Source organism: Lichenostomus cassidix, unplaced genomic scaffold, assembly GCF_008360975.1.
Source record: "Lichenostomus cassidix isolate B80296 unplaced genomic scaffold, HeHo_3.0 HiC_scaffold_852, whole genome shotgun sequence".
Lineage (NCBI taxonomy): Eukaryota > Metazoa > Chordata > Aves > Passeriformes > Meliphagidae > Lichenostomus > Lichenostomus cassidix.
In genome coordinates, this window is record NW_028148026.1 from 874,521 (window position 1) to 889,224 (window position 14,704).

General features: G+C 61.0%; 2 protein-coding genes across 2 annotated transcripts; both read right to left on the reverse strand.

The window, feature by feature from the left end:
• Positions 1-2,687: 2,687 nt before the first annotated feature.
• On the reverse strand, positions 2,688-7,117 carry LOC146420353 (Fc receptor-like protein 3). Its single transcript, XM_085048417.1, has 11 exons — positions 7,075-7,117; positions 6,403-6,423; positions 6,072-6,305; positions 5,577-5,840; positions 5,209-5,493; positions 4,308-4,577; positions 3,891-4,187; positions 3,723-3,806; positions 3,339-3,360; positions 3,171-3,250; positions 2,688-3,083 (listed from the first exon to the last, which is right to left on the reverse strand). Exons 1-11 carry the CDS (start codon positions 7,103-7,105, stop codon positions 2,974-2,976), a joined length of 1,698 nt encoding a protein of 565 aa, XP_084904543.1. The 5' UTR covers positions 7,106-7,117; the 3' UTR covers positions 2,688-2,973.
• A 3,027-nt stretch (positions 7,118-10,144) lies between these two features.
• On the reverse strand, positions 10,145-14,704 carry LOC146420354 (Fc receptor-like protein 2). Its single transcript, XM_085048365.1, has 6 exons — positions 14,635-14,704; positions 11,590-11,859; positions 11,175-11,471; positions 11,047-11,084; positions 10,371-10,440; positions 10,145-10,266 (listed from the first exon to the last, which is right to left on the reverse strand). Exons 1-6 carry the CDS (start codon positions 14,702-14,704, stop codon positions 10,145-10,147), a joined length of 867 nt encoding a protein of 288 aa, XP_084904491.1.

Here is a 14,704-nt window from a genome sequence, read left to right on the forward strand (position 1 = left end):
TAGGGGATTCCCTTGTCCTTCCCCCACCCCAGCCTGGGGCTCTTTCCTCTCTTCATTTCCCTTTCTTGTTTCGGGGGCGGAGCTGCCCTGCCGAGTGACACAGCCCGGGGGGGTCCTGTCCCTGCCCTCTGCAGCTGCTGCCAGCAGAGCGGGGACTGCGTGAGCTCGGGGCTGTCACCGTGGGAGGAGTCAGTGCCGGTGACAGCGATGGTGACAGTGAACAGCCAGAACCCCACAGATCACACCCCAATGCCCCACAGCCCCTACCCAACAGACTGGGCATCATCAAGGTCCTGTCCTGGAGCTTGGGGACATTGATGTGGGACATTCTCGCACATACCAGTGCGTGGCCACCAACCAGCTGGACAGGCACCGCATGTTCCCAGCGCTCAGCCCAGAGCTGGCCCTGGAGGTGACACTGCGGGGACACTGGGGCACAGGTGGGGTCATACGGGGTCATGGGGGATTGCAGGATCCCCACGGTGACAGGTGACCCTGCTGTGACCCCTTCTGTCCCCAGCGGTGGCCACGGGTGCTGTCAGGACCCTCCTGTTCCTAATTCTGCTCCTGGCTGTCATCAGGGGCTGTCACTGCTGGACTGGAGAATTGGACACTGAGGGAAAGGGACTGAAAGGCTGTGGGTTTTGGGGAATTGTGCTGTAATGCCATGAGAGGCGCTGTTGTGGAGCTGAAAATCAGCTGGGGGGTGGGTGCTTCCTTCCTTCCATTCGGGACTGGGGAGAGCAGTGGTGTGTGTGTTGCGCAGGGTGTGTGTCTGGCCAGGACACTGCTGTGCTGCCCCTTGGCACTGCGATCTGAGCTGCAGCCTTCACCGCTTCTGCCCACTGCCGGTGGAGCTGCCGGGACTGATTGGTGCTGAGAGATTGCAAAAGGAGCGATTTCCCCTCTTTGCTCTGCCCGAGGCTGCCATGGCCGCGGAGAGGACCCGCTTGGGTTGCAGCGCCCCCTGCTGGCCGGAGTGATCCCTGCAGCGCCCCCTGCTGGTCGTGATCATATTGACACCAAATATGAAAAACAGCTCTGAGCAGGTTGGAAGCTTCTGTTATTGCGTTGTTTGATCTCTTCTGTTCTCTTTATTTTCTAATAAAGAACCATTATTCCTTTTTCTACAGTTAGGCCTGGAAGCCCTGTAATTTTTGAAGTTATAATAATTTGGAGCGAGGCATCTTCTTTCCATTCCAGGAATATTCCCACCCTCCTTGGCAGTCATTTGTCTTTTAAACCAAGACAGCTGCCAAATCCAGGGTTCCAGTGTGGATGGAACAGACACTCCAAGAGAAAGCAGGGTCAGACATGTGACCACTTCATGCTCTGCCTTTTAAGCCCCTGGGCCAAAATGGGCCCTCCCCCCAGGTGGGACTTCCGCTAACTTGGCCACTCAGGAGTTGGGTTGGACAGAGCATCACACTGTCCCCAGTGTGCCATGGCTGACAGACTGATGGACACACAGGGCCCTGTCACTAACAAAGCAAGGCCTGACCAACCCCCTATCACACACTGGTGTTCCAAATTGTCTCCAGACATCAAACTGTTCCTGTCTCTGACACCTCACCCTGTGCCATGGATTGATCCCAACTGTCCTGGAAAAGGGGGTGTCGGAGGTTGGGGAGCCTTGAGATTTTTTTCTCCATTCCTGTTACTTAGCAAGAAATAGCTGGGTGATTAGAGCCATCAACTCTTTTGTAAGAGACAAAAGGCTGTGCTTGGGCAGGGCAGGGTAAGGCAGGAACTGGCCATTGGAACTGGCTCTCTGGTCGTCTGGACACCGAGAGGAGAGGCTGCTCATTGCTTCTGGCTGCGACCACAGGAAAATCCAGCTGTGCTCTGCCTTTCTCCTCTTGGCTGGGTGAGCTTAGATTTAACCTCTTTCCCACTGGGAAGCGCGCTTTTCCCCGGCTGCATTTTTTCGCAGCAGTTGCTGGGGGGTCCAGCTGTCCCTGCTGCCCTCCCCGCTCTGCCGCATGAGACTGCCGTGTCTGCTGTGACTGCAGAGCTCTTGCTACCTCGCTGGCTAGCCGGGGAGAGCCAGCTCCTGCCCCTGCCGCCCTGCTCGTCGCTCTGAGCTGTTTGCTGCCCTGCCTGCTTTCTCAGCCTCTTCCAACATCACCAGCTGTCTGAGGCTGACCTGACCCTGCGGCACAGCACCACCTGCAGCCGCTCAGGAGTCATCACACCTGCCCTGCCCGGCCAGGAGCTCAACAGCGCCCCTGCTGCTTGCGACCGTGATTACACCACATGGGAAAAGGCTCAGCAGCTCAAACGTCATCTGCCATTGGTTTCTGGTTCTATTCATGGTTGCTATTATTGTTACTGCTTGTTAATAGATGCTAGTAATGAACTGATATTCCTTTTCCCATACCTTTGCCTGAAATCCCTTGATTTTCAAAATTAAAATAATTCGGAGGGAGGGGAGATCACATTCTCTGTCCTAAGGGAGGGTTCAACCTCTCTTAGCAGACACCTGTCTTTCAAACCGAGACAGGGGGAGACTCTGGAACACCCACAGTGCCTTGGTGACATCATAGTGTGGGGGAACACAGCAGAGGAGGGTTTGGAGACAGAGGAGAAGAGAATCCCGAGCCTCCTGAAGGCTGCTTTGGCCATCAAAGCAATGAAGGTCCAGAGCCCTGCCAGGTTCCTCCTGGTGGGGGAATCGTGCTGGGTTTGTTCCTTGTTGGGCCTTTCCCTGGAAATCATTCCTTTTGTGACCCTTTTGATTCTGAATCTTGTTGCTGTTGCTGTTGGTTTTCTTCTGTCATTGCTGTTTGCAGGAAATTGTTCTTCTCTCAGCCCTTTGGCATCTCTGCCTTTTGTGCCTCACCTGGGGGGGGGCTGGCAGCAGCCCCTGGTTTATAGGGGAAGCACACAGAGGTGTTGGTGCCCATGGGTGGGGATCCCCAGTGCCCCCAGTGTCCCCCAGTGCTCCCAGTGTCCCCCCGGATCCCCCCAGTGTCACAGCACATTCTCATAGATGTCACTGGATTCCCGCTGTTGCCCATGGGATCTCGGCAGCTCTGCATAGGTCACCTGGGGGTCCTGGGGTGGGGTGATGCTGGGGGACCCTGAAAGAGACACCAGTTTGGGGGGACCAAGGTAGGGAGTGACACCTGTGGGTGACGTGTCACTGTCACCTCCCACCCTGTACTCACTGCCCGTCTGCTTGGTGATCACAACATGGCTGTACAGCACCTCCTCCTCCTCTGGGGGGGCTGGGGGCTCCGGGGGGACCCTGCTGGGATAAGGGGGTGTGTGGGAGGAGATGGAGAATTGTGGGGCTGGGGGTAATAGGGGGGTCATGGCTGGAGCCCCCAACTCACCTTTCCTGGTGCTTCCTGGCAGCTGCAAAGGAAAGATCAGGGGGTGACTGTGGGGTCCCAGGGCCATGACCACACTCAGGAATTCTGAACACTGACAGGACTTTCACTTCCCCCCGGGACCCCCAAGCATTGCTGAAGCCCCCCAGAATTCATGAACTCCCCCAGTGTCCCCAGCCAACTCAGGTTCAAAACCTCAAAGCCCTCCAAATTCCCCCAGAACCCCTGAAAGAACCCCCAACATCCCTGCCCGACCTTCCAGCACCTCCCTAAACCCAACAGGAACCCAGCCAAGGCCACTGGGAGTCTCAACCGCACCCCAAGTCAGGCTATAGACCCCCAAATCCTACAGCTCCCAGAGACCCCCATGACCCCATTGTCACCCACCCAGGTGGTGCCACCGGCGCCAGGCCAAGATGACAGCCAGTAGCAGAACCAGAAACAACAGGGAACCACCAACCCCTGCGGCCACTGCAGAAAAGAGACAGAGACACATTGGGGTCACCTGTCATCCCAGGGGTCCTGAACCCCCAGAGCGACTCCATATGACCCCACCTGTGCCCCAGTGTGTCCGCGGTGTCACCTCCAGGGCCAGCGCTGGGCTGCGAGCCTGGAACATGCGGTGCTCATCCAGCTGGTTGGTGGCCACGCACTGGTAGGTGCCAGAATGTCCCACATTGATGTCCCCAAGCTCCAGGAGGGGACTCTGGGCCACCTCCTGCCCGTCGCGTAGCCAGCTGAAGGTGACAGGTGCTGAGCCCACCTGCACCGAGCAGCGCAGGGTCACGGGGTCACCTGTGTGCACCTGGAGTGCCGGGGGGCCAGGGGTGATGGTGGCATTGGCCACGGGCACTGCGGGGACAGAGACGGGGCTGAGGGTGGGGGAGGGGATGGCATCAGGTGTGGGGGGAGGGGATGGGGGGATGATAATATCATGGGTGGGATCTCCCCCAGCCCAAGGGTCTCACTCACCCAGGACCGTGACAATCAATGGGTCACTTTCAACCGTGCTGTCCCCATCGCTGACCCGGCACTGGTAGTGGCCACTGTCCTTGTCCCCAACGTGGCTCAGCTCCAGGTGGGGGCCAGTGCCCAGCAGTGCCCCTGAGCCCTCCCGGTGCCAGGAGAAGGACAGAGGACCTGTCCCCGCGGCCACCGCACAGCTCAGCACCAGGCTGTCACCAAGTGCCACCTGTCCATTGGGTGGCTGTGCTGACAAGGACACCCCTGATACTGGGATCCCTGTGAGAGGGGGACAGCAGGGGACAGTGATGGACTGGGGACACCAGGGGAGAGCAGGGGACAGCAGGGGACAGGGAGGGATATGGGGACAGGGAGTGACACGGGGAGGGTCGGAGAGGGGTGGGAGGACCCCAGGGAGGGAGAAGGGGGCACAGAAATGGGGCGGAACCTGGGAAGAGACCCCAGTGAGGATGGGGAATTCTGGGCAGAGACACATGGAGAGGGATGGGGGAACTCCAGGGAGGGCTGTGGGGAACCAGACGGTTATGTGGGGACCTGGGGACCATGGGGGGACCTCAGAGTGGGAGGGAGGGGACCCGGGGAGGTTGCCAGGGAGGGATAGGGGTACCCAGACACGGGTGGGGAACCCGGGATGGGACCCGAGAAAGGATTGGGAGACCCAGGAAGGAACCAGGGAAGGGATGAAGGTCTCCAGGTGGGGCTGAGCAGACCCAAGGAGGATGCTGGGGAAGAATGGGGAGACCCGAGGCATGGAGGGTGTGATCTGGGGAGAGACCTGTGAAGGGCTGGGGGGAGCCGGGAAAGGTGTCAGGGAGGGCTGGGGGGACACGGGCAGAGCTGGGGTACCCGGGGAGGCTGTGGGGGTTGCCGTGCCCATCCCCGCACTCACTGCGCACCGTGACGCGGAGCCGGGCGCTGCTCTTCCGCACGGCCCCCCCCTCGGAGCGCACCTCGCAGCTGTAACTGCCCGAGTGGGAGACCCCCACGGCGGGCAGCAGGAGCTGCGGGGACCCCTGCGGGCCCCCCAGCAACTGCCCGTCCCGGTAGAAGAGGTGCAGGAGGGGGGCTCGGGGCCGCAGGGGGCTGGGGGTGCTGAGGCAGCTGAGATTCAGGGGGGACCCCTCGGTGGGCTCGGGGGGACCCTCCAGCTCCAGCACCGGCACTGAGAAGAGCTCTGGGAAGGAGATGGGAGACAGGGTAGTGACCCCGAGTGTGCTGGGGACAGGCTGTGGGGCTATGGGGTTTTGGGGTGCTCACCATGCACTGTAACTGTCACCACCTTCGACCGCTCCCACTTCGACTTCCAGTTTTTCACCCAACCCATGCAGTGGTAGCCGCCGGTGTCATTCTCCTTCAAGTGGGACAGGGACAGCTCGGTCCCATCGAGAGGCCCCCTCAGATCGTTCCCATCACGGTAGAATTGCACCCCAGTGACCACTTTGTCCCCCGAGCCCCGACAGCGCAGTGTCACTGTGTCCCCCTCCAGCAGCGCCCACGCTGGCACCTGCAGCACCAATGAGTCTGGGGGACGAGTAAGGACACGTCACACTGGGGGGTTCCTGATGGCACCAGGAGTGCCCCAGGGGTCCCCAAATTCAACAGGAGATCCCCTTACACGGGGATGCTCTGGGATGTCCCCATGTGCAGGGGACAGGTTCTGGTCAAATGAGGGGTGTGACCCAAGAAGCAGAGCTCACCCAGAACCCTCGGGGACCCTGCAGGTGCCGGGCTGGGGACACAAAACTCCCTCACCTTTTAGGACAGTCACAGTGGGGCTGAGTCCTGTGCTGGGTTGGTGACACTCATAGGTGCCACTCCTGGTGACATAGAGTTGATGGAGTCTATCCTTTTTCAACCAGAGCTTCCCATCCTTGTACCAGGTGGTGTCACCGGATGTCCCCAAGCCCTGGCAGCTCAGTGTCACTCTGTCCCACAGCACCGCTGGTGTCCAGGGGGGATCCACGAGGATCTGGGTGGTCTGGGCACCTGCGGGTGACAGGGGACACCAGGGGACACCAGCCTGCCAGAGCCACTGCAGGACTGGGGACAGGGGGCAGGGACATGGCATCCCCCGAGGACTCACCAGCAAGACTGAGGGTCTGGGCTGGAAGGGAGAAGGGAGAGGGTCTGAGTGGGGGTGACAGCGCAGGGACAGCGACACACGCGGACACTGTGTGTGGGGCTGTCCCCGAGCTGTCCCCATGGGGACACCAGTTCTGGTGGGAATGTGCTCGGGGACTGTCCCCAGCAGGGCTGGAGAGGCTCCCAGGGGACATGTCTGTGTCACAGCCACCCACATGCCACATCCGTGCGACACGGAGGCCTCGGGGACACTGCGGCCACTTCGGGCTGGAGGCGGACATGGCTACATCCCAGACATGGGGACAGTGTGACCATCCCGGAAATGGGGACCACTGGGACCACCCTGGGCATGGGGACACCATGGCCACCCTGGGCTGGCACAGGTCACCCTCACCAGCCCTGGCACAGCCCCTGTCCCCACAGCCACATCCACACCGTGCTTGTCCCCTCGTCTCCTTATCTCTGCATCCCTGTCCCCAGTCCCTGTCCCCACAGCTGCCCCAGCCCCATGGTGCCACTCCCCACATCCCTGTCCCCCAGTCCCTGTCCCCAGAGCCCTGGTCACACTGCAGGGCCACTGCCTTTGTACCCCACTGGCTCTGCTGGCCTTGGGGACATCAGGGGACCCCGCTGGCCCCCGTGTCCCCTCCCCACCAGTCTGTGCCTCACTCACCCCACAGGAGCAGTGTCACCTTCCCAGCCATCCTGGTGTCCCCAGCCAGCCAGGCTGGCTGTCACACACACTGCCAGGGCCACCTGTCCCCAGCGTCGTGGCTCTTGAGACAAAGAGGAAGGAAGAGAATTTACATCTTGTCCCCATGTGTTGGTGGCACAGGGTGGGGGCTGGGTGGCAGCAGGGTGGGGACATGGTGGGACATGATGGGACATGGTGGGATACGGTGGGAACGTGGAGGGACACTGTGGGGACACAGCAGGAACATGGTGGAACATGTGGGTACACAGCAGGGACGTGGGGGTGATGGTGGGGACATACTGGGACATACTGGGACAGGGTAGGGACATGGTGTGACACTGTGGGGACACAGCAGGGACATGGGAGTGAAGGCGGGACACAGCAGGGACAGGGTGGGACATGGTGGGGACATGATGTGACATTGTGGGGACACAGCGGGGACATGGGGGGACATAGGGTGACATGGGAAGACATGATGAGGACACATGAGGGACATGCCGGGACATGGTGCGACAGGGTAGGGACATGGTATGACACTGTGGGGACACAGAAGGGACAATGGTGTGTCCCAGGAGTGGGGGGCTCAGGGAATTGGGGGTCCAGGAATGGAGGTCCTCATTGGTGGGGGATCCCAAGGACCATTGTCCCCCTGTCCCCATGTCCACTCCCCAGGACTATGAGAGAAAATTTCCTCCAGGTGAGCTGGCAGGGCTCTGCTGCTGACCCCCCCCTTTTTCTGGGGTTCCCCAAACCTCTTGCCACTCCAAATTTGGGGCTTTTTCCTTTCTGTATTTCCCCTTTTTTCCACCTGGGAGGGACCTCCCTTGGGAGTGACACAGCCCTGGGGAGTCTGTCTTAGGGGGGCTGTCCTTGGTGAGACACTGGGGACAGTTCTGGTGGTGGGGAGGGTGTGACACAGCCCGGGAGGTGTCCCTGTCCTTGTCCCTGTTCTTGTCCCTATCCCTGTCCCCCCCGTAGTGACACCACAGTGGAGGAGTCATGAGCTCGGGGATGTCCCCGTGGGAGGAGTCAGTGGCAATGACAGTGACAGTGACAGTGACAGTGACAGTGACAGTGCCACCTCTGCCCATCACCCCATGACCCCTGATTCCTGTGAACCTCGAGCCCTGGATTTGAGACCCCTGGACCTCTGGGAATGACCACGAGGCTAATGGACCCCAAAATCCCTGGACCCTTGATCCCTGTGACCCCCTGACCCTGGCAGTGACACCCTGGAGTCCCCAAGGCCCCTGAGTCCCCTGGCATTGGTGGTGACACTCCTGTACCCCCAAAACCCCTGGAACCCCTGGACCCCTGAACGCCCTGGCCCTGGTGGTGACACCCATGGATCCCTTGTTGGAAAATATACCAGTTTAAAAATCTTTTAATCAGGGGTTTTGTTTGCCTTTTACCCCTAGGTGGGGATGAAATTATTTCTGTGGCACATCCTGGCCAGAACAAAATCCTGGCCAGAAAATAAAGTGATGCCTTGACTCTCTAACATTAAAAAATGTTGGAGAGTTTTTTGTTCTTCCCATAGTTTCAGTGACAACAGGATGGGGATGCCATGGGAATGGGGGACCCTGTGGAAATCAGAGAAGTGGGGTAATTGGGCATCCATGGTTTGGGATCAAGGGGAGGGAGGTCCTGGGGAATGGAGATCCCAGGCAATGGCAGTCCCACGATTGGGGGATGTAAGAAATGGTGTCCCCATGGTTGGGTTTCCAGGGCAATGGGGGTGCCAGGGATGGGCAGTGGCTGGGTGGGCATGTGGGTCACAGCTCCTGCACTGGGTGCCTCAGATGTTGGGGTGACCCAGGGCTCAGCACAGCCCCCTCGGGTTGCTCAAGGCCTGGGAGTCACCCCAGGGGGTTTCCAGGGTGCTCTGTCTAGGTGCCTTCCAACCTTGCCCAGGTGCTTATTCCTCTCTTTATTTCCATTTCTTCCCTTTTTCCCCTCAATTTCGCACTGCCCCAGTTCCTGTCTCGGCGATCCCGGGGAGCTCCTGAGCAGAGATTGGGTTTGGGGAACCCTGAGGAGGGGGAGAAGGGAGTTCAGGGAGGGTTGGGGGGCTGTGGGGGATGGGGGTGTCCGGCTGTGCCCCCAACACTTTCACTTTCCCTTTCCTGCAGCAGAAGGAAGAGGCTGTTTGTGCTCAGAGTCACACGGGGGGTGACAGGTTCTGTCCTGGGGGACACAGCCAGGGGCTTCTGTCCTGGGGACAAGAGTGGAAATACCGAGCAGCGGCTCTGCCCTGCGGCCGTGCTGGGGCTGGGGGTGACCCCGGCCGGATGGCCACAGTGGCTCCGGACACGCTGTCCCAGCCGCTCCGGACACATGGCCACCGTCGCTGCCGCAGCCCGGGACAGTCGCGCCACTCGCAGCTCCATGGCAGCGCCACCTGCCCCGGTGACCGAGCCCAGCACTCCGCTCCCGCAGGCCCGGCGGCTCCTGCCGGGCTCCCTGCTCTCCCCCAGCCTCCCGCTCCCTCCCTCCCGGCGCCCCCCGCCCGCCCCAGGGCTGAGCCCGGCCGAGGCTCCGCAGCAGCTGCGGGGCTCAGAGCCGCTCGGGGAGCGCCGGCTGCGGGGCTTTGGGCACCGGGGGGCACCGGGCAGGGCTGCGGCGGGGCTGGGCTGGGCTCGGGGGACATTTCAGGCTGCCCCCGGCTCCGTCCCGGGGCTCTCGGGGCTCTCGGTGCAGCTGCGAGGGAACCAGTCTGGAAATGCCCCAATTGATCATTTTGTCACCCTCCCCAGGGGACTGAGAGAGCCCCAAAAATCCTGCAAATCCCACAAGGATCTGCTCACAACCTGACCCGGACGCTCCTCCTTCCCGAGCTGAACAGACAGAGCAGAACAAACAAACCCCATTTCTCCGCTTTAATCAAAAAGCTGCGCTTTTGAGTGCAATCAGAGGGAAAAGGGTCCTGTGCCCCCCTGGCAGTGGGATGGGAATGGGGAGCGCTGGGGGTGCTGTGGAGGGGAGGATGTGACCCCTGGGGAGACTCGATGTCCCTCAGTGCCGCCAGTGTCCCTCAGTCCCCGCAGTGTCACAGCACATTCTCGTAGGTGGCACTCGGGTCCTGCTGTCCCTCGCAGGGTCCCGACAGCTCCGCCTTGGTCACTTGTGGATCCCGAGGAGGGACAGTGACGGGGGAACGCCCTGGGGACCCTGCGAGAGACAGCGGTTGTGGGGACCCTCGTAGGGGTGAGAGCCGAGTGTGACGTGTCGCTGTCCCTGTCGCTGTCCCTGTCCCTGTCTCCTCCCCTACTCACCCCCTGCCCTCTCGGTGCCCTCCATGAGGGTGTCCAGCACCTCCCCCTCCTCCGGGGGCTCCGGGGGGCCCTGCGGGGATCAGGGGTGTCTGAGGGGGTCTGGGGAGAGGGGAAAGGGCAGTCATGGCCGGAGCCCCCCTCACCTGTCCTGGGACTTCCTGGAGGGTGCAGGGAAAAGGGGAGGAGGTGACTGTGGGGTCCCCGAGACCCCTGAACCTTCCTGGGACCTTGGGAGCTCCAACCACCCATGGGACTCTCAAATCCCCACGGGACCCCAAATCCCCACTGCAGCCCCGATTCCCACAGGACACTGATTCCCCCCTGGACCCCAGGAACTCCTGAACCCCATGAAGTTCTGCACCACCACAGTGTCCCCAGTGCTCCCGACCCCCTGAGCCTTTGAGCCCCAAGTCCGGCAGGGAGGGGAAACACCCAAACTCTCATAGGATCCCTGAAAGATTCCCCAACATCAGAGGATGACCCTCCAACACCACCCAGGACCCCCAGCCAAGGTCACTGGGGGCTCAGTTTCCCCCAGCTCAGGAGCTCTGGGTGCTGCCCCATCTCTCCCCACACTCCGGGGGTTTCCCCTCACTCCAGGACCCCCAACCCCCCATTGTCACCCACCCGGGCGGTGCCACCAGTGACAGCCCCCGATGACAGCCAGGAGCAGCACCAGGTACAGGAGGGTCCTGCCGACATTCACAGCCACTGCTGGGGACACAGGGGGACACTGAGATCACCCAGAAACCCGGGAGTCCTCAAATCCCCAGTGACCCCATGTGACTCCACCTGTGACCCCACCTGTGCCCCAGTGTCCCCGCGGTGTCATCTCCAGGGCCAGCTCTGGGCTGAGTGCCTGGAACACACGGTGCTCATCCAGCTGGTTGGTGGCCATGCACTGGTAGGTGCCAGAATGTCCCACATCGATGTCCCCAAGCTCCAGGAGGGGACCCTGGGCCACCCCCAGCCCGTCGCACAGCCAGGTGAAGGTGACAGGTGCTGAGCCCACCTGCACCGAGCAGCGCAGGGTCACGGGGTCACCTGCGTGCACCTGGAGTGCTGGGGGGCCAGGGGTGATGGTGGCATTGGCCACGGGCACTGCAGGGACAGAGACGGGGCTGAGGGAGATGGCACCAGCTGTGGGCAATGAGGATGGGATGGGTGGAATTGGGGATGCCGAGTTTGCGGTAAACCCCAGACCGAGGGTCACTCTCACCCAGGACGGTGACCATCAATGGGTCACTCTCAGCCACGCTGTCCCTGTTGCTGACTCGGCACCAGTAGTGGCCACTGTCATTGTCGCCAACACTGAGCAACTCCAGGCAGGGACCAGTGGCCAGTGATGTCCCCGAGCCCTCCTGGTGCCAGGAGAAGGACAGGGGACCTGTCCCCGCAGCCACCGTGCAGCTCAGCACCCGGCTGTCACCCAATGCGACTTGTCCCCCGGGGGGCTGTGCTGACAGGGACACGCCAGATTCTGGGATCCCTGTGGGAGGGCACAGCAGGGGACAGTGAGGGACAGTGAAGGGAGGGTCAGAGAGGGGTGGGTGGACCCAAGTGAGGAAGAGGGGTGCCCAGAGATGGAGGGAGGCTTAGAAAGGGACCCCAGGGAGGGATGGGAGATTCAGGGCGGGGACACCCGGAGAGGGAAGGGCCAGCAGGGAGGAGTGTGGGGACCCAGATGGTGCTGGAGGGACCTGGGAAAGAATGGTGGGACCTTAGGGCAGTGGGGGCACCTGAGAGAAGGGTGGGTGGGCTCACGGTGGGATGAGGAAACCAGGGCAGGGGATATGGGGGAGCCGGGCAAGGATGGGAGGATCCGGGGAGGAACCCAGGAAGGGATGAGGAGACCCGGGCAGTGAGGGGGTCCCCAGTTGTGTCTGGGGTACCAGGGAGGCTGTGGGGTTGCCGTGCCCATCCCCGCACTCACTGCGCACCGTGACGCGGAGCCGGGCGCTGCTCTTCCGCACGGCCCCCCCCTTGGAGCGCACCTCGCAGCTGTAACTGCCCGAGTGGGAGACCCCCACGGTGGGCAGCAGGAGCTGCGGGGACCCCTGCGGGCCCCCCAGCAACTGCCCGTCCTGGTAGAAGAGGTGCGGGAGGGGGGCTCGGGGCCGCAGGGGGCTCGGGGTGCTGAGGCAGCTGAGATTCAGGGAGGACCCCTCGGTGGGCTCAGGGGGACCCTCCAGCTCCATCACCGGCACCGTGAAGAGCTCTGGAAAGGAGATGGGAGTGGAGATGATGATCCCGAGTGTGCTGGGTACAGGCTGTGGGGTGCCAAGCTGTGGGGCTGTCGGGGTTTTGGGGTGCTCACCATGCACTGTTACTGTCGCCGGCTTCAACTACTCCGACACCGGTGACTTTGCGATGTTCACCAAGCCTCTGCGGCAGTAGTGACCACTGTGGTGCAGCTGCAGGGGGGACAGGGACAGCTCGGTCCCATGCATAGATGTCCCTACTTCCTCCTCCTCTCGGTAGAAGAATACTGAGGTGACAGGGGAGTTCTCCCTGACCCGGCAGCACAGTGTCACCGTGTCCCCCCTCAGCAGGGGCCACACTGGCACCTAGAGCACCAGCCAGTCTGGGGACAAGTGGGGACACATCACACCGGGATGTCCCGATGGCACCAGGAAGCCCTCACTGTGTCACCTCCAACACCCCAGGCATCCCCAATTTCAGCAGGGAAGTGCCCTTACCCTGGGATTCTCTGGGATGTCCCCATGTGCAGGAGACGGGCTCTGGTCACACCAGGGGGTGACCCAGGAAGCAGAGCTCACCCAGAGCCCTCGGGGTCCCCGCAGGTGCCAGGCTGGGGACACAAATCCTCCTCACCATTTAATATGCTCACGGAGGGGCTGATCCCAGTGCCAGGTCTGTAACATCTGTAGGTGCTACTCCAATAGACAATCAAGTGGTCAGCTGCATTCTGCCAGCAGAGATGCCCATCCTTGTACCAGGTGGTGTCACCAGATGTCCCCGAGCCCTGGCAGGTCAGTGTCACTCTGTCCCACAACACCGCTGGTGTCCAGGAGGGTTCCACGAGGAGCTGGGTGGTCTGAGCACCTGCAGGTGACAGGGGACACCAGCCTGCCAGGGCCAACACAGGGCTGGGGACAGCAGGATGGGGACATGCCATCTGCCTGAGGACTCATCAGCGAGGCTGAGGGTCTGGGCTGGAAGGGAGAAGGAAGAGGGCTGGGTGAGGGTGGCACCACGGGGACAGTGGCACCCGGGAGGTGTAGTGTGGCATTGTCCCCAAATTGTCCCGATGAGGACAGAGTGACATGATGTCGGAGTTTAGGGAAGGCCTGGAACTTTTCTCCATCACTGTTACGAAGCAACAAATAGTTGGGTGTTTAGAGCCATCAAGTCTTTTGAAAAAGACAAATGGTATGCTTGGGCAGGGCAGGGTAAGGGAAGAGCCGGCCCTTGGAACACTCTCTCTCGTGGTTCAGAAGCTGAGAGGAGAGGCTGCTCTTTGCTTTTCAGCTGCGACCAGAGGAAATCCAACTGTGCCCTGTTTTTTTCTTCTCCTGGCTGGGTGAGCTTTGATTCTACCTTTTTTTCCCACTGGGAAGTGCATGTTTCCCCAGGCTGCGTTTCCTTGCAGCAGCTGCCGGGAGAGTCCGGCTGTCTCTGCCGCCTGCCCCCCGCCCTCTGCCACACAAGGCCGCGGCGTCTGCTGTGACTGCAGAAATCCTTGCTACCTCACTAGCTAGCTGGGAGAGAGCCAGCTCCTACCCCTGCCGCCCTCCTTTTTGCCGCTCCGAGCTTCCCTGCCTGTTTTTTCAGCCTGCCCACCATTACCAGCTGCGTGAGGCTGACCTGACCCTGTGCCACAGCACCACCTACAGCTGCTCGGCAGTCATTGCATCTGCCCTGCCCGACCAGGAGCTCAACAGCGCCCCTGCTGCTTGCAACCGTGATTACACCACATGGGAAAAGGCTCGGCAGCTCAAAAGTCATCTGCCATTGGTTTCTGGGTCTAGTTGTGGTTGCTATTATTGTTATTGCTTGTTTATAGATACTAGTAAAGAACTGATATTCCTTTTCCCATACCTTTGCCTGAAAGCCCTTGATTTTCAAAATTAAAATAATTCGGAGGGAGGGGAGAATCACATTTTCTGTCCTAAGGGAGGGTTCAACCTCTCTTAGCAGACACCTGTCTTTCAAACCAAGACACATGGATGTCTCAGGGATGGGGACACCACCGTCACCCCGTGCTCAGGCAGGACATGGGGACACTGTGGACACTCCAGACATGAGGACACCACGGCCACCCCGTGCTGGCACAGGTCACCCCCCACCAGCCCCACAGCACCTGTCCCCAT